This window comes from Orbicella faveolata, unplaced genomic scaffold (assembly GCF_042242905.1).
Source record: "Orbicella faveolata isolate gen_17 unplaced genomic scaffold, um_ofav_v1 contig_2, whole genome shotgun sequence".
NCBI classification, from domain to species: Eukaryota; Metazoa; Cnidaria; class Anthozoa; order Scleractinia; family Merulinidae; genus Orbicella; species Orbicella faveolata.
The window spans coordinates 24844230-24863448 of record NW_028301547.1 but is presented as its reverse complement, the minus strand read 5'-3'; the positions used below and the strand labels follow the sequence as shown (position 1 = coordinate 24863448).

Here is a 19219-nt window from a genome sequence, read left to right as displayed (position 1 = left end):
AAGGAAATTACAGGCTGTGCAGAACTACGCATGTCGAATCGTTAGTGGTGCGAGAAAGTACGATCATGTAACTCCCCACTTAAAAAGTTTGTCTTGGTTACCCGTTAAGGACCAACTATACTACCGCCAAGCTACCATGGCTTTTAAATGCATTTCCGGACACGCCCCCAAATATCTGACGTCACAATTCATTACCCGCGAGCAAGTTACCAAGCGTACAACTAGGAGTGGCCAAAAGCTTGATATACCTTTTTTTAAAACAGCTTCAGGACAAAGAACATTTTATTATTACACCCCTTTTAAAAATCAAGCTGTTCAGTTCAAGTTTTTAAACGTATCTTAAAGAATAAGCTTTTAGACAATTTTGTAAATACTCCCTAAACTTCATTTATTTTTAGTATTTTTCGCGACTACAAAGCTTAGATAATGTTGTAAATGTTTTTTCAATTTGATTAATTTTGATTGTGTAGTTATTAGTAACTTAGTAATTTAAGTAATTGTTCCTGAAAAGCTCCATTGGGGAGGTAACAATAAAGTATGTATGTATGTATGTAACCCACCTAACGGGGGTATTCAAATCACTGCGCCAAAGCCCGCCAAAACACTCGGCAGAACAACATGGCTGCCTCGACGATTTCACCGCTAAAACGCTAATGAAACTGACAGTGCTGGCGACAATTTAAGCGCGGAATCGGGTAGTCGGGTTAGTAGGCTAATTTATTATTTAATAAATAAATAAAAAGTCAGCGGAATCAAACTGAAGTTTTGCCTGCAACGACGACCTTGAAGCGAAAGGCAGCTTCATCGGAACGAACGAACGTACCTCAGAACAAATCTGCGATGAGGTCAAACCGAAAACCGCCGAAAGTCAGGGTAGGGACTCCCGAACGTGTTGAACTGTCACTGAAATATCTTACATGCGACCGTGCGATTGCATTTTGGACCTCACTCCGCGTTTCCGGGGTTGCATGTGAAGACAAGTATTTCTTTACCGCGGGTAGGTGAGGTACCTCACCTCTTTGGGGTCCCCCGCTTCCATGTAAACAGGCCCTTAGTTTTCCGTTTTCTGACTGTTCCCATAGTACGTTCCATGTTCCATTACCCCGGATGCTGCTTCCTGCTCATCAAGTTAACTTCGCTTAGGGGTTGAACAGGTGATGTGAAACGTCTTGCGTTAACTCAAGTCATAAACACTGGGTACGTCTTACGAAGGCGGAGGGGAGAAGACGTGGAGAGGGATTCCTGTATGGAAAGCATTTCCCACTCTACCCGTCTATCAATTTTTTTTCCCTCCCTCTTTCGCCCTAATGGACTAGCAGATCATCTCCCTTCTAAGGGGCAGTAGAAATACTCCTAGTCGCTTCATGCTATAGAAACCAGGGTAAGCTTCGACCTGATGGGCCACTTGGCTCGTATGCAGACTTTCGTCCTTTCGCCCTAGCGTGTCGCACTCCCTTGGCGAGAAAGTAAAGACTGCTTTTTGGGTTATAGTAACGCGGCCTCAAACTTCATCCATAGTGTTTCGCTGAACTATAAAAACGTTAAGATAAAGTTTATGGTATGTTATTATTAAGTAATGGAGTCTTCCCGGGAGCTGAACCATTAAAACCAAGTGTTACCACATAGATTCCTTAATAGCTCTATTTTCGCTCTACAGCTACATCCACATATGTGATCTGCAAAGCGATTTTCCCATCACCACAGATTTAAAGAAAAACAATAGGAAGTAAATGTAACTAAATCACAATTGGGCTAAAAGGAGACGAGACTCACCTTAAACGCCTCGACACTCGGTTGGTCTATCGCTTTAGCAGGAAGTGTGTACTTCGCTCAAGTATAGTTCCTTCATAAAAAACTGATTTTGTAAGTATTGCTCACACAGGTTAAATGTGTGAATTTCATGGGATGGTACTGGTAATTGAAGTTACATAAATCAGTGAAGCAACAAACATTAAACAGGCCTTTCCATCTTTTCCCCCAGTTGACAATGGTTTCCAGCCCTCTAATTGCAACACGAACACGTTGATACAGTGGGATAGAAGAAGACAACTCTGGTTACAAGGCATAAAATAGACCTTGAGCTTGAGTTTCTAGTACTGAAAGAAACTGACATTGGTTTCGCTTCCGTCACTGTCAGTACAGTCGAGCCTCTCCATACGGTCACTTCCAATACGGACAGTTTCCTATGTACTGACAAAATTCTCGTACATTTCCTCTAAAAAAGCTCTGTAATACGGACCCTCTCTAAGACGGGGAGGCGCGGTGGCCTCATGGTTAGTGGGCTCGTCCCCGGAGCGAGCGGTCTGGGTTCGAGTCCTGGCCGGGCAGATCAGATGGTGTTGTGGTCTTGGACAAGACACTTAACTCTCACAGTGCCTCTCTCCATCCAGGAGTATAAATGGGTACCGGCGAATTGTTGGGGGAACCTAACAAAGTGCGGGGGCGTGACCTGCGATGGACTAGCATCCCGTCCAGGGGGAGTAGAAATACTCCTAGCCGCTTCACGCTACAGTAACCGGAATAAGCTCTGGCAGCTATGAGCCATCGGCTCCAAGGCTTCACATTCTCTAAAACGGACAACGGACACTAAATCTCGGCCCTAGGGAGCAAATTCATACAAATTTAACCTCTTTATTACGGACACTCCGGGGACCAGGTGTCGATAATTTACGGTATCTACCATTTCCCGTTGGCTATTATACAAACAATGACACTTTATCCTTAGATTCAGAAATTCACAAGACACTCACTTTTGGGCCTGATTTTAGATACTACACACTCTAAACTGTCAGTGGAGACTTGAAAGTGACGTCACTACAGTGACCTCTCCAATACGGAAACTTCGCTCTGCCCCTTCGGTGTCCGTATCAGAGGTTCGACTGTAGTGCTTTTGGCTATTAGTCAAAGAGCTGCCGCCCACTCCAAAGTTATTTCAGTTTCTGTGACTTCGTGACATTGAACAAGGAGTCCCCCACTCAGCAGCGCATCTTAATAGAGCTACGGAGAGCTGCCTAATACAGAAAAGGCTAAGTTTACAATAAGTAAAGTTTATAAAGGAAAACAGGAACGATAAAAGAAGTGTCAAAAATAGCAATATACACAGCAGAAAACTGTCACTCACCTTCCCACACTGCGACCAACGATGCGAGAGAGAGCACAAGATCAGACTGCGCATCTTAATGCTGCCATTCACGCATACCCACAATTCCTTGCGCCTTTGATCTTAAGGCTACCACAATTCCTTGCGTTTTGCAAGAACGTGCAAGGCCCCTACATTGTGACCTTTTCCCCATCAGAGAGCTGCCTCGTTCGTTCGCTTCAGGCTTACTCACTGCGGCAGCAATTAACCGAGAGTGAGGTCTTTACGGGAAAATCAGACCAAGACCTTACCGTGTTGACTGTGCGATAGCAAGGTCCATACGGCAAGATCGAGATTTCAGATTTTCTCGTAAAGAGCGAACGTTCGAGGTTAATAAGTTGCTTGTTATATGGATTTTGGCTTTGTTTTTGCGAGGCTGTAATCGCCCCGTGGGCATTACGGGAGAATAATGCCCTACAGTTGGCCAATCAGAGAGCGCATTATATCGGCTACAAGAACAAGCCATTTACAGTGAAACATGTATTAAGCGGACCCCATAATAAGCGGACACTTTCCATTAAGTTGACACCAGCTGGAGTCCCTAAATTTTCTTCCCACAGTTACTGTAAAATAAACCTGCATTCAGCGGACACCTCTGTTAAGCGGACTCGGACAATAAGCTCGGCCAAACGTTGCAGACTGCCTTCAGCACTCTGAAGATAGCTAACTTTTTCAGAATGCTTTTATTACTTTTAGGTTATTTTCAGACCTGCTAGTGTTAATGTTTAAAACATATTCGAGGCCCTGCTAGGGGTTTTAGGGATAAGGAATAACTGACTAAATAATTATAGGGATAAGGGATAACTGAGATAGTTTTAGGGATGACAGAAAAATAGCTTTGATTTCTCAATTGTCACACGTTTGGTCACTTTTGCCAGGCAGAGCAAGGCCAAGTCATGTCATTTGTCGTCGGTGTGGTGAACGTTCCATATTAATGTTCCCATATCTCCTTCTTCACTGTTCACTTGAACTTTTATATTCAATGTCATCTGTTGTAGAAATACAACGTGACTGGGTCTTCGTGCTGGCAAGAGAACAGGACATCCCTGAACTTCTCTATAAGTGTCAGAAGCTGGGATCTTCTCAGATTCTCGTAATACATCACTTCCTCCAGGTGATGGCTTCCTCGAAAATAAGGCGTCAATCTAAAAAGAAATCTCTGTTTAGATTTAGATTGCGAGGGCTTTAAATTATCAATAATGAGCAGATCGCGCTTTAGGGACGGAAAATTATTTTTTGAGGGAGGGGTTGTGCAATTTTCTGGGGCGTGAAATTTTTTCTCACCGTAATTGCCCATTCCCCCTCCCCCCCCCCTCAAAAAAATAATGAACCGTCCTTACATCATTCTTCCCACGACAAATGCGGATAGGTCCTTAAAACCTCCGTCATCCGTCTGTTCAAGAAATGAAGAAAAAGCAAGCTGACTATAGTATATTTTCTGTTTCACGGAGATTGAACCTTGCAAACAACTGGACTCTCAAGAATCTGATACTGAGTTGTTTATATTATTTTTATGAACAAAGCAAATGTGCTATTTTTTAGAAGCGCATAAATGGCTCACTTCCGAACTATCTCAATGAACACTTAGGAGGCCCTGCGCCTAAGAAACGACCGATGATTTCCGGCTAAAAAATAAAATCGGCCGATTTTTATCTCCCAAGTAGAGGTTACCTAATACTATTTAAAAATGAATTTCTTTTGTTTCAGTTTCGCTTTAAACCAAAAATATCGAGCCGCAAACTTTTTCCGTCTGATAGCAGCAAAATCAGGCCGAAAATAAGGCCCCGCAAAATACTGTTCAGAAATTACTATCGCAACGCAAAATAATGAGAAAACTACAGTGTTGAAGAAAAAGGCCTTTTAATGCAATATCATTCGATAAACATCAAAAACCTGCCGAAGCGATTAAAAAATAACGTTTCAAATGTTGCATACTAAATTAGATGGAGCGTTGGAGCTGATTTTAAAATAATTATTTCTCAAAAGTCCAACGCTTTTGAAAGCAATCACAGTGATGAATTAGACATTGGAGGGATACACATCACGTCTCTGGAAAAACATTTTTCGGCCAAAGTATATTGACCTTGTACAAAGCGTTCAAAGTTACCGTGTTTACCGTTATCCTGCTACTTCGGCGAAACACTTTTCTTTTGCCAATACGGCCGTGGATAGCGTGTTAACCGCCACTTTAAACCTTGCTAGGCATTCAAAGACCATCCTGAGTAGAAGGACGTAGAATTGAAAGAGACAGGAAGATGAAAAATACGCAGAAAAAGAAAATAACTCGAAATTACCATCTGCTAACGAAAGTTGAATCTGGAAAATGTCGTGGCGTGACAGCGGCCATTGACGTCATTTGTACAAATAGCGGCGGAATGCAAACGAATGTACAAATAGGGAAACAATTTTTCCCGGCCAGAAAACGTTTAGTGGAACAATGTTATGTTATTTTTCACCAATGATGGTCACTCAAAAAGAAAAACTTCCCCAACCGCCACACCGTTTTGGCCGCAGCGTGATCTGAGTTATGGGGTCACGACTGGATCCCTAGCCGCTGACCGCCCGAAGGACATTGCAGACTCGTTTTCCCACGCTCTTGCGACTTGACGTGACAAATGACGTCAATGGCCGTTGTCACACGACGACATTTTCCAGATTCAACTTTCGTTAGCAGACGGTAATTTCGAGTTATTTTCTTTTTCTGCGTATTTTTCATCTTCCTTTCTCTTTCAATTCTACATCCTTCTACTCAGGATGGTCTTTGAATGCCTAGCAAGGTTTAAAGTGGCGTTTAACACGCTATCCACGGCCGTATTGGCAAAAGAAAAGTGTTTCGCCGAAGTAACAGGATAACGGTAAACACGGTAACTTTGAACGCTTTGTACAAGGTCAATATACTTTGGCCGAAAAATGTTTTTCCAGAAACGTGATGTGTATCCTTCCAATGTCTAATTCATCACTGTGATTGCTTTCAACAGCGTTGGACTTTTGAGAAATAATTATTTTAAAATCAGCTCCAACGCTCCATCTAATTTAGTATGCAACATTTGAAACGTTATTTTTTAATCGCTTCGGCAGTTTTGTGATGTTTATCGAATGATATTGCATTGAAAGGCCTTTTTCTTCAACACTGTGTAGTTTTCTCATTATTTTGCGTTGCGATAGTAATTTCTGAACAGTATTTTGCGGGGCTTATTTTCGGCCTGATTTTGCTGCTATCAGACGGAAAAAGTTTGCGGCTCGATATTTTTGGTTTAAAGCGAAACTGAAACAAAAGAAATTCATTTTTAAATAGTATTCGGTAACCTCTACTTGGGAGATAAAAATCGGCCGATTTTATTTTTTAGCCGGAAATCATCGGTCGTTTCTTAGGCGCAGGGCCTCTTAGTAATTAACAATACACAACATAACAGAAGCACGCGGTATGCCAGCAGAAGCATATCACCTCATATGCTTCTGATGCCAGCTATAATTCTATCTGCTCTTATTATAAGCGTGAGACTGAAGGAGGCCGTTCTTTTGCTGTATCAGCTGTAAGACTTTGAAATAATGTGCCTCTAAACAGCGCAGCAACATTTTGGACCATTTTAGGACTTACCTTTTTAAATTTAAGTTTTTAATCTTATTGTAATTAATATACTCGCGTCTCTCATAAGTTTAGGTTTTTAACTTTTATTATATTATATATTTGTATTCATAGTTTTATTTTCTGAGGGCCACAAGTTTATTAGCCTTTAGCTATGAAGTGTTTAACCCTCCTTAAATAAAGTCTTTATTCTTCTTCTTCTTCTTCTTATTCTTCTTATTATAAAGCCTCACCTAGTAAATAACTTTAAATCTTCCGAGTCTAATGCAGCCGGCACTTGTAACACACTCTTCCTTTCGGCGTATGTCAAACCCTTAAGTTCCTCTTCTAATTCGGGATGTGTTTCGTTTTCGTTCGGTTCCTGTTGGTCAGCGGCAAACGACGACAGATCATCCGGGAAACTGTCACCAAATATCCAGCGTACCCTGCGGCCTCCTCGACCCAGGCCTCCGTTTTTAACATCAGGCCACTGGTCAGATTGGACGGTAGGTACCAGGAACACATAAGTGTGAAGCTGTAGTATAGCAACAGTAAGTAGACGGAGGTAAAGAAAAGAAAGTTACTAAAATCATTTGGAAAATTGTTTGCACCGTGCACAAAATTTTGCAATGGTTTAGGTTTACAGCCATACGCATCAGACAAACTTTGCACTTCCAGCACTTCATTCGTTTTTCGGTCGAATCACAATATGACCATTGAAACTCCTCGAGCCATTTAAGACAAAATTTGCGTTTCTTCACCTGGGTATCATCCCCCCGATCTGTATCACTTTCAGGTTTCTTTAATGTTGAAGGCTGAACGATATCGAATAAACTCTTTTGTGTAGACATGACCCGACGAATAACAAAATGACGGCTCGAAGGACATGCCATGATGATCGCAGAGATTTTTGGGTAGGGCCCGCCAGACCCAGTTTCTTAACTAGTCGGAACTTTTTTCTTGCGTCCCAAGGACGCACTTTGCCAAAAAACCGTGCATCCTTTTCATTTTTTGTACGTATAAGACGCACGCCTGTGCGTTAATGGGAACTCTGAATACTAGCTTTCACGCCATACGACAACTACCTTCAGCTGTTATCTTTTTGCCTGGTTTTAGCCAGTATCTGGGGGCCACAGCCCTAAAAAAATGTACCCAGGGTACTCCCGGAAAGTACGCAAAAGAACTTTATTCCTCCATCGTTTAAACGTCTCTCGGAAAGATTTACCATTTTTAAACGTTTCTGTGACGAGAAGTATGTGCTATTACAGGAGGCAACTCAATAAACCTAGCTAAACCTAAGTTGTTCTGTGATTTACAGGTCTATTTCTCGATATTTCCATGGACAAAACGCAATACCTGTATCAGCAGCCTTCGTTGCAACATCCACACAACCATTTGCACTTGCTCAGCCTGGGAAAACGAACACAAATTATCCAAGTTTCAAACCCTGTCGCTTAACATCAAAGACAGTCGTCACTGGAAGATTAAACTTAAAGTTTTCATTATAGGGAGTTCCGAAATCAAAGCTTGAAGATAGAACTAGGCTCGATTTTGAGTCCGGTCAAGCGCGGGCTCCTTTCCCGAACAGCGGCTGGTATATGTCCTGGTATATCGAGCCTAATACATCCATAACGTGTATAAGGTGGGGGAGAAAAGGGACAAGGAAGGGGGGGGGGGTGTATAGGACGAGAACGACGCCACTTAGATACTTTCCAGAGGCCTCTGAAAAGAAATGAGCGCTCTCTAGTTTCAAAACAGATTGCAACATTTTCTTTATTACCATGAAATAAATAAGACTATCTGTGAGAACAGTTTTAATAGAATTCAACAAGAATGAGAGGGGAATGTACCTGTTGCTGTGGTAAACCCAGTGGATTGTTATGTTCACTGAGAGGAGTTGGTAATGAGAACTCTGATAAGACGTTGAGCAAAGACATGCCAGGAAAGCGTGAGGTGAACTCTTTCACCAGAGGAGACAATCTAGAGAGCAGAAAAGATAGATACTGGCTCATTGTATTTGGCTGGTGTTTCGAGTACTCGGCAGACCAAACGAAAGAACAAACGAGAGACTGAACTAACGACGAAACGAATCAACAATTAATCAATAGACCGAACGAACGACCGAGCGAACAAACTATCGACAGATCGAATGGCCGACCGAACGAAAGAACGAACGAACGATCGATCGATCGACAGAATGAACGAACGAACGAACGACCGACCGATTGGCCACAGGAACGAACGACCAACTGATCGACCGACCGACCGACCGACCGACCGACCGAACGTAACGTAACATAACGAACGAACGAAAGAACGAACCAATGAACGAACACAAGCACTAACAAATGCAGGCAAACACGTTCGAGCGACCGAACTAGCGAATAGAATAAGTATAAAGAGCCATACATTGTCAACATACATGCTAGTGGAGGAGTCTGGTGCGACGACATACACGTTACTCTCGCAGAGAGGGTAAATGATCGTCGCCATTCCCCAGTACACCAGATGAGCTGCGATGGCAAACACCTGTGGATAACACAGAATGTTAAAAATACGACCAGCTGTATTGATTCATACATTAATTCATCTAAGACTGAAATGGTATAATGAACACTTACTGATGCGAACAATTTTTTTTACGAGTGCATCCCAGCGGGAGGGGTACTTCCTAACAAATTTAGATGGGGGTGTGGTGCATGGTACATGAAGCGACCTTCCTAACCCTATTTTAGGCCAACGTAGGTTATTTGCCCTACCCTATATCAGACCCACTCAAAATTGGATACCTTGCTCCAGAACAGACCCTACAGGAACTGCTTCGGTTTGCGTTAGCCTGTGAGAAGGACTCCATTCTCGTCCCCAGAGGCCGCGCTCCTTTAGGTCAACACCAAGAATCGCGACCTATGGCCGCACCTGATTTTCTGAGCACACGCAGAGTATTCGTTTCGCATTCTCAGCCTATCAGATTTGTTAGACTTGACGGGAAGTCCATGAATCGCGGACTTCCGGTGTTGGACCAGCCCAGAGGTCGCGATTCTTGGTGCTGACCAAAAGGAGCGCGGCCTCTGGGGACTCCTGATACATTTCTCGAGATCATAAAAATGATGGTTCTTCTAAGAACCATTCCCAGTTGTTGAACAGAGCATAAAAACTATACACCATTTCAGACTAATGTTTTTCCTTAGGCGCCCTACATGCATACAATCTCGTTTCTCAAGTCTTCGCTCCTTAATACAGAAGCTTCACGACAAGAGCGAATCTCAAGAGTTCTATTACAGGATCGATTTTGATTGGTTTTAAAGACATTGAAAGTGACCGAAGGCGGAAGTAAAACACCAGACTCGATTGAGCAGGATTGAGCCACGTGTTTGTCAGCAAGGCACGCGCAATTCAACCGCAAGTCCAATATTTTTGGACTCCCAATCAGAACTTTCCAGGGTCACTCCCTTCCCGACCGCTGGTCGAGGGCAACGAAGACTCAGGGTACGAGGCTGGTTTATGTAAGGGAGTACCCCTTGGGAATGACATGCGTACCTGGGATAGTGGAATATCGGTATCCTGTGATAATGTTTGAAAGCTGTTGATATAAAAATGAACACAATGAGTTGACTGTCGCAGAATTGTGCTCAGCAAGTTAAGCAGTGATTCTTGTTATTTCATTGGGACTTTGCTCTTCTCCAGCAGTCATCAATTGAGAATAGGGACCTTAGTAAAGATACGAGGACGGGAAGGCCAGGATGGGAACGGCAGTGGAAGCGGAAAACTCTTGGGGGTCCCATCGTGTCGCCAAAGACAAAAATAGCTAGGATGTGTATTGCTGAGAGGGGATGAAAGCCTTGTTAAAAGCTGTACTAGATTGCCTTGTGGAGGAGAAATGAATGGTTGTAACAACGAAGATTGGGAAACGAAATACGAAAACAAGCAAAACAAAAACGGACGCCAGAAAAGGAAAAATTCCGAACAGAATAGTGTTAGGATCCGGCTAAGGCTCGAACAATTTTACTTCCTTATCAAGCAAGCTAATCTGCTAAGCGCTCACATACTAAGAGAAGCCAGCCTACAAGAACAGGCATGAGGAATTCAAGTTAGGAAACAAAAGTCTAGCCTAAATTTCACCCACCTCTTCTGTTCAAGTAAACTGAAATTTGGGCTTAAATTTTAAAATACCTCGGTGGGATGTTAACCAAAACCTTCGAAAAACATCATTCATTGCACTACCGACTGAGCTGCGGGCCCAGCAGAGGGTAGGCTGCGTGTAGAGATAAAAGATAATTCCTTGCGAAAAAAATTGGAGCCCGGCTTTTGCTCAAGGTGGTTGTGTTGCACAGTGGGCACATGTTATACCTCTTGAGCGGACTGGCCATTCTTACAAGCCTAGTGACTGCTGGGGAACAATCCCCAGGGAGGGAGTCTACCAGGTATCCTTCATTCACTAGAAATAGAAGCGTGTGGTACGGCCTGCAGAGAGAAAGAACAAAGTACTTTGGTTCATTCAGTGAGTCTGTAGGCTACACTGCTTTTCAAAAACCAGTAAATCTTGAAACATACTGTTCGTCTGTAGAAACTTCCTCTGAACCAGTACAAGATGTAGATAAACAATTACAAATAACAATAACAAAAACAACAACAACAACAACAACAAACAGATCAAGACAAACCTGATGGCCGCAAGCGACTTATGTATGGTTTCGGGCTGGAAAGAAAAAAAAAAGCCTTATCCTTAAGTTGTTGTTGGTTATATTAAAAGTCAAGTTTACGTTCAAGTTTCATTGTTCCATTAATGTAGAGTACATTACAACTACATTGTATACCACAATTTATAATGTATAATTGTACAGCTAATGTAGGTTTGTAATGCAATGTAACCCTTCCCTTAGGGAACCCCATGTGGTGAAAACTGTGCTTTACCTGAGTATCAATGCCTTTAGCCATCACTGCATCTTTCACGGGAAGAAATAAAACAAACCACCATAATTTCCCCCTCGTGTGGTTTAACATGATCAGGCTCAACGTGATTTAAATTTCTTAAAAGCACTGAATGAGAATTTCCTGATGAGAATTCTACCCTACCCAGCCTGTCAGATTCTTGCATATTGTACTTTATCTCTGAGCATTTCTGTTTAATGATGCCTCTTCTCTGCAAAAAACTTACCTTGATGTGAATTGATCCCTGGTTCAAGTTGTGAACTTTGTGAGGAAGACAGAAGCTTACATTCACCCAGCCATTGATTTTAAGGCGCACAGATCCAGTAGCACACAAGCTGAAGAAAACAAGGACAAAAGAAATGAAAAATACATCTGTCAGGCTGGGTCGTAACATTGTAAACTGAAAGCACCCTAAGATAACTCTGGGGAAAAACCTTGTACAGGAAATATCCAAGGATCTTTCTGAATTTTTTTTAAGAATCCTGAATCCTGACATGATAACAGTTGGGTTTTTGGAAAGATCCACATGATTGGCCTGAAACCCTTTGAGAACAAACAACAGAAACAATGAGCCCCAAAACAAAAACATCTGCTACACTAAACTCATTCCCAGGGTATCTCTTCCTCTCCACACCCCTCCCCTGCCCACCCCTGTCAAGAGCACAAGAGATGCACAAAGAAGAAAGACGCTGGGAACAACATTCCTCCAACATTATGATGACAAATAGGATGACGGAGTGAAAAGCTTCCAGGCACTGCTACACTTACACAAAATAAGATTATTAGCTGATCTCTAAGGAAATTTCTTGACACAACCCTTAAAAAAACCCTGGCAAGAATTGTGAAAATCCTTGAGAATCTTTGAATTGTAAAAATCCTCATTACTTTATTTTTAAGATCCTTGCTGAAAGCTTCACTTTTTGTTGCTCTATTTTTCCCACATTTTACTTGATTGTGATCGACAAACCTTTTGAATACATCTTGTAAGTCTCTTGCCAGCTTGCTTTTAGGAAGGATGTGTTGAAATGGTGATTCTGCACAATCTGTTATAATAAAATTGGTTGGGTTACACTTAATCAATGTCTAGGAAGACCATTATCTACATGCTCGTATTTTACACAAATTTTAAAAGGAGAAAGAGTTTATCCAGGATTAAAATTTTCTTTTTTCCCCCTGTATAAAAATTGAGCAATAATTATTAAAGTTCAGACTACCCAAAGTCAAAATTGATAGGCTGATAATTCATAAATTTAATGACTAAATAATATATCAAACTGACAAATACATCAAACAGATTCAGACCACTTCTCTGCTCAGTCGGGCTCATTATTGATAGCGGAGCTCTGGCGGCCCGAAGGGCCACCAAGTGGAGCCCCATACTCATATAGGAAAGAAAAGGAAACCCATGAGTTGATTTTCTCACAGTTATCATGGCTAGCAGTATTGCTCGCAGGCGCGTACGCACGATGGTGACGATGATGACAATGACGGAGTTGCACAACATGGTGGCCATACTCCAAATGATAGGTTGACAGAGACATGCAGCCTTGGCTTACCATGTATTTCTTTGATATTGGACATCCATGTTACGATCAGTTGACATCTGTCAAAATAAGGTATCCGCTGACCAGTATCACGTGACCATATCACGGGCTCAAGTTCACAGCTCATCAAGGTCACGTGTTTTTTAAGTTGACCGCTGACCAAGTGCTGGTTTTTGATTGGATCGCAGGCTCATTTCAGGTTAAAGTGTTGAAAACAGGGCAGGATTGTTCAGAAGCCGGTTAATGCTGACCCAGGATTAAAAGTTAACCAAATCATAACTCTTTCTTCTATACAAATGTTTTTTGCTGCTTTGTTTTGTGTATATAGTGATTATTAACACTCAAAACAGAAGGCCAAACAATATACTAATACAGAAACCTCAACGCAAAGTTACAAAACTCAAATCAAAATTCTACCTTTTCCTGGGCTAGCTTACCGGTAATTTGGCTCTGAACAACCTGGCCCAGGAGCTATGCTTTTAGGCTGGCCTAAATCTATATATTAGTCAAGCTTGCTAACTCTTAAAATACCATACCTTCTGGCATTGATGACATTTCATCATGTACAGCAAGCATAGTTTCCCTTTCAGAGCTCAGATACCTACACCTAAAAATATCAATATTTAGAAACAATTATTTCTTAATATTTGGGAGCTACAAGTTGATGTCACAAAATGAATGTTAATCATGAAGATCTTATTTTTTAGTCCATGAGATTCTCCAAGGTATGATATCATATGACAGTTTGATAAATATTTAAGTTACGACTTCCAAACCATAACAAATTCATAATCATTCTATGTCTTATGAGGGACTACTTTAGGTGAAAAAGACTGCATAAGGGGTTGAGTGAACTGAAGGAGGGCAATTTACTAGCATTGCTTAAGGGGAGGTGACACTTGATGGCACTGTTAATCTAATCAAGCAGATTTGTGAGAAATTGTGATCTATATGCAAGGGATATCTACAAGATTGTGAGAGTCCTCTTAGGAACAAGCCAGTAGAACATTAACCTTTAGGAGCATATACGATCAGCTGGCCAAATACAAACTAACAGTGAATTATTTTGATTCAATTTTTGATCTTCCTATCTCCTAAATCAATATTGGAATATTGGGTCAACATGAAACCAGTCAACATCAACATTGTGTCAGGGATGGGGAGGGGAATATACTGTAAAGACATTTGAAGACAATTTGTTGGCAGAAAGCCAGAAGTACTTCTGATCAGGAATGCAACTGGTTGAATGCTGTGTTATGGCTTTTATGCAAAAAGAATCATTTAAAATATACAGTGCTCAAAAAATGTGCCGTCTGGTCATCTGGGACAAGTAGACTTTCCTGCAGGGCAAGTGACCTTTCATCCTGAGCTCACTTGCCCTCTAGGCAAGAGCCCAGGCAAGTTGTCTGCCAACTTAATCAAGAAAAGTAAACTAAGATTTGCCCAAAATTTGAGAACTGCCAGTCCAAAGGGCAAGCTGGAAATCAAGGTTTGTTTGAGCCATGAATTTGTAGGTAATAAGTGGACTTCCCTGGCAAATCAGTTACTGTACCTTATTTCTTCGTGTTTTAGGGCAATTGCTATTCTCTTTGACAAGTCATGATAGCAGTGAACCACAGATGGTTCCACACTTGCCTATAAAGAATGATATACAAGAATGACTGAGTGTTAACTTTCTTTTTTAACATGATATTGATGCCAAGGCTTCAGGTTTGAATCTTCTTAATGACATTTTATTCTTAATGTATGAAATCCTAATTGCAGTTAAAGAATGAACGAGTTAGAACGTAAGAGTGCAAAAGACATAAATTTCCATGTCCATGATCATCTTGACTTGTGCTCCTCTAAAAATGGTCCATGAGCCATGTTCTAGCCAGTTATGCACCACAATGTTATTATTAAAAAAGTTTCTAGAAAGTAGAAAGTATTTTTGACATAGATTTTTTCCTTTCCCAACGTAACACCAGGCCAGTCCAGCCCCTATAAAGTGGCCACCCATTAAACAGCCACCCCTATTAGGCAGCCAGTAACCAAAGTCCCCATGAGGGCTTTTCTATTGTTTTAACCTCTATTTTAATTTAAGTGACCAACCCCTTTTAAGCAGCCACTATACATTTCCCTGAGGGTGGCCATTTGGTAAGGGTTGAACTGCATTTTAGATGACGCAGGAAATAACTTATTAATAACATTGCATGCCAAAATGAATCTACAAGTACCTGAAGAACAAAGACAACATTGAAGAGCTTCATTATCACATCATCTTTCCTTGATGAGGAATCATTTCTCTATGAGCAGGTGAATTCCAGTCATTAAAATTATTATGATTCCGTGAAATTATTTAATGATCAAGTCGATCCTCTTTAATACAGACACCAAAGGTGCAAATCTAAGTGTCTGTATTAAGGTGTCTGTATCATTATACATAGAAGCAAAATGGTGAAAGGCAAAGTCTTCATACAAGCCAAGTGGCCCATCAGGCTTGAGTTTAAGCCAGTTTCCGCGGCATGAAGCGACTAGGTATATTTCTATCCCCCCCCCCCCCCCCCTGGATGGGATGCCAATCCATCGAAGGGTTACTCCCAGCACTAAATTCACCAGCACCCGTTTGCACACCTGGGTGGAGAGAGGCACCATGAGAGTAAAGTGTCTTGCCCAAAAACAAAACGCAATGTCCCTGGCCAGGGCTCAAACCTGGTCTGCTCAGCCAGAGTTGAGCTCACTGAGCATAAGGCCGCTGTGCCTCCACAATATATATTAATTTCCATTTTCTTTGGGACCAGGTGAACTGTCTGATATATAGAGGAGTCTGCATCATGGATGTGTCAATAAGTAGAGGTTCAACTGCTTACTTACTGCCTCATAGTTTTCATTGGTATGTTGACACACTTATCATTCACTCCTACACTAAAAAGGCAGAGCCACTTTATTCATCGTTGTAATAAATAGCACCACATAAATTAATTAAAGTACTCTCAAGAGGCACTGATTTGATTAGTCACACACCAAGACCACTTCATATACTGTTGGTTAAATCATGTTTGACTGCACTCTTTAAAAATTGATGAACAAAATACTTACTCATTTCTAAAGAAACTGTTGGGCTGAATCAAAATGGTGAGTATAAGCTAAGAACTGTCAGAACACTACTTACCTTGAATTCACGGTCATGTCTTTCATGTGCCAGGGTTGGATGGCCCACAAACAGCACCTCATCAACTTTCAACTCAAATTTGGTACCACAGGCATCAGACTTGGGCGACAATATGTTTGCTAGTGTGCTGTCCGAGAAACTTGGTAAAAAGAATATTCGACATTTCTTTGCTTTTTTATCAATTAACAAAATGAACATCATCTTCATCCCCAGAGGCCGCACTACTTTTGGTCAGAACCAAGAATCACCACCTATGGACAGACCGGATTCTCTGAGCATGCGCAGCGTATGTGTTTGGCATTCTCAGCCAATCAGATTTGCCAGATTTGACTGGAAGTCTATGAATCACGGACTTCCAGTGTTGGACCAGCCATTCTTGGTGCTGACCAAAAGGAGCACAGCCTCTGATGATGAGAATGAATGACCATGTGCATTGATAATTTATAAGCTATTAATCTGAAGATTCTTGTCCATTATAGTCCAACTAAATGGATTTTTTGTACAACAGCTTTTGCGAAGAAAGCAAATTTGACTGCATTTGCTCAAATTTGATTTGAATTTCCAAGTTGCTCCAAGCAAACTGTAACAACAGATCTAGAGCAAAACAGCATGTGACAACATATTGGCAAAGTTGCATAGCAAAGACCAAACAGATTGATTGCAAAACAGTGTGTTATGTAACATATTTGCAAAGATATACGGCAAAGAATGACCAAATTGACTGCAATAAATATTGTAAATGATTCTCATGAAGTCCTTCAAACCTCCTCTTGTTTAGAGTAACATCAAAATTCTTTGCTAAATATTATTTGGTCCATGTAACAAATACGCCATAATTGTATTGCACATTTGTTGTTAGGTACAACTGTATTTTTAGCCAGTCAACACTAAGTAGCTCTTTCAGAGTGCATTTATATTATAAACACTGCTCCTTTAATTATAATTTTTCTTACCCAATCAGGTGGCCGTCTTTAATACCAGAAAAATTTCTGAAGGAAACAAAAGCAAATAGAGTATTTTAGCACTTTTCACATCTATGGGACTCAGACATAGATGCCAAATGGTTTGCATGATGGACTCCAGATAAAAAGATCCATCAGGTGGCTACCGTCATGAAATTATAACATAAAAATTCACTGACATTTCTTTGACCACAAATTTAAGTGCATAAATAGCTTTGAATTGAATATACACTGCATGAACCTGGCTCTTAAAGAAGTCACCCTTCCCTAAGGTAGACCTAATTATGCTTTCTGTGTCATATGTATCATATCCTAAAGAATCATGGAGTTCATTTGATAGTTGTACATTGTGTTTCACAAATAATATTATGTTATGTTGCTCTTTAACTTAGAGATATTCTTGAAGCCCGCCTGAACAGAAAACTTTTCAGATACCAAATCTGTACCAAATATAATCCCAAAGATATTCCTTCTGAGAATGCCACTTTGTCCCTGGTAATGGACCATTCCATTTAATGTCTGCACCCCCCCCCCCCCCTCACCCCTCCCCCTCCATTGAGGTTTTCCATGAAACCTCTGACTTCAGATAACAAGTTTTGAGAGTGTAACCATATGATTTTTGTGATTTCCCTCCCCCCTCCAGAAATTCTGCGACTGCCTAAGTACTAAGGATTGTTACACTGTCTACATTTTTTCTTCTACAGTGCAAACTCATATTAAAAGGCACCCTTCGGAATCCTTCAAAGAAATTTTCCACATACTCCTTCAGACTTCTCACTTGTAAGTTCATCTTGTCTGTGATGATCCAAACCCAGATTTTTGCCCTCTTCACTATTAAATGGAATGGTCCAGTAAACCCCTCCCACCCAGCTCCCACGGAAGTAAATTATAAGCTTAAGCCAGACACAATTAAATCCTATTGCACAAATAAATTTCTGGTCATTTCACAGTATGATTTTTTTTTAATCTGTACCTTGTATCAGTATTTTCTTCCACTTTACCCAACGCAAAGCGATTCTTGGGAATTTCTGCAACCCAAATTTTAATACAAAGTCACTAAGCTACCTTACACCGTACACGAAGTAGCTGGAAATAGTTCCAGAAGCTCGAACTTTTTACCTTTTTCTCTTCGCTCCGTCTGGCATGGTGGTAGAAATGGATAACGAAATAACAGACTCTGCCCTCTACTGCCAGCTGTTACCAAAATAATGCTTACGGGATCGCAAAGATCCATTCACGACCAACTGCAATTCCTTGTGTCACATGCACAGCGAGTCAGATTGTCCGCCATATTTTATTTCTCCGAGCCCCAGTCTCTGCGGCCCTCTCACGAAATTCGTCCACACTAGAGTAAAGACTGGGGCGGGATAACCTCGCAACACTGGCGACACACGAGCTCCGTCCAAGGCACGAGTCTTCCAGGTTACAACTACTTTGAATCTACGTTGTGGGATGACAGGGGCTATAATTTCCGTTTTACCGGTGACTATTGAATAACTTGAAAAAGAACGTTAGGTTTTTTTTTGTTTCAATGTTTTTTGTTTATGAATTTTGTTAGCAGCAACGGGTTCTAGACATGCGACCGCCAGAGTCGAAAGCAACGGTCCTACTGTTTAAATTTTCAGCCTGATCTCACCACGATTGAAGTACCTTTGCTACGATAGTCCATGCCAATAATGCATATCACTCGGGGGGGGGGGGGGGTGGGGGGACGGGGGTGCTCGTTGTACCTCTCAGGATGTTCAACCTCAAAAGGTTCACCGCAGGAGCTTTTGCGGTCCCTTTTAGGGTGTTGGGCCGAAAAATATGACAGGAGATAATGCGTTGTTTTAGAATTGGTACCTCTTATAATCAGGCTTAGGGGTGAAAAAAATTTTAAGCCACACCCAACAAACGGGATCTAGGTACTGTCTCCTCCACGGGCTTTTC

The 19219-nt window shown here is 41.4% G+C and overlaps 1 protein-coding gene across 1 annotated transcript; it reads right to left on the bottom strand.

Annotated features, from left to right (window-relative positions):
• Positions 1-3803: 3803 nt before the first annotated feature.
• On the bottom strand, positions 3804-18627 carry LOC110056303 (GATOR1 complex protein NPRL3-like). Its single transcript, XM_089288976.1, has 17 exons — positions 18410-18627; positions 18264-18318; positions 17282-17317; positions 16329-16467; positions 15394-15462; positions 14730-14812; positions 13714-13784; positions 12601-12676; positions 11860-11968; positions 11366-11400; positions 11052-11165; positions 10242-10284; positions 9127-9233; positions 8555-8684; positions 8061-8114; positions 6959-7239; positions 3804-4284 (listed from the first exon to the last, which is right to left on the bottom strand). The coding sequence occupies exons 1-17, from the start codon at positions 18522-18524 to the stop codon at positions 4125-4127; spliced, it is 1677 nt and encodes a 558-aa protein (XP_089145102.1). The 5' UTR covers positions 18525-18627; the 3' UTR covers positions 3804-4124.
• Positions 18628-19219: the final 592 nt, after the last annotated feature.

What these genes read in the sequence shown, in the direction of transcription:
- LOC110056303 (XM_089288976.1), bottom strand. Translation starts at nt 18,524, where the DNA reads ATGGATCTTTGCGATCCCGTAAGCATTATTTTGGTAACAGCTGGCAGT. An exon ending in CTAAAACACGAAGAAATAAG is followed by an intron (nt 13,785 to 14,729) that starts GTACAGTAACTG and finishes TGATATTTTTAG; the next exon opens with GTGTAGGTATCTGAGCTCTG. An exon ending in AACGAAGGCTGCTGATACAG is followed by an intron (nt 7,240 to 8,060) that starts GTATTGCGTTTT and finishes GCTATACTACAG; the next exon opens with CTTCACACTTATGTGTTCCT.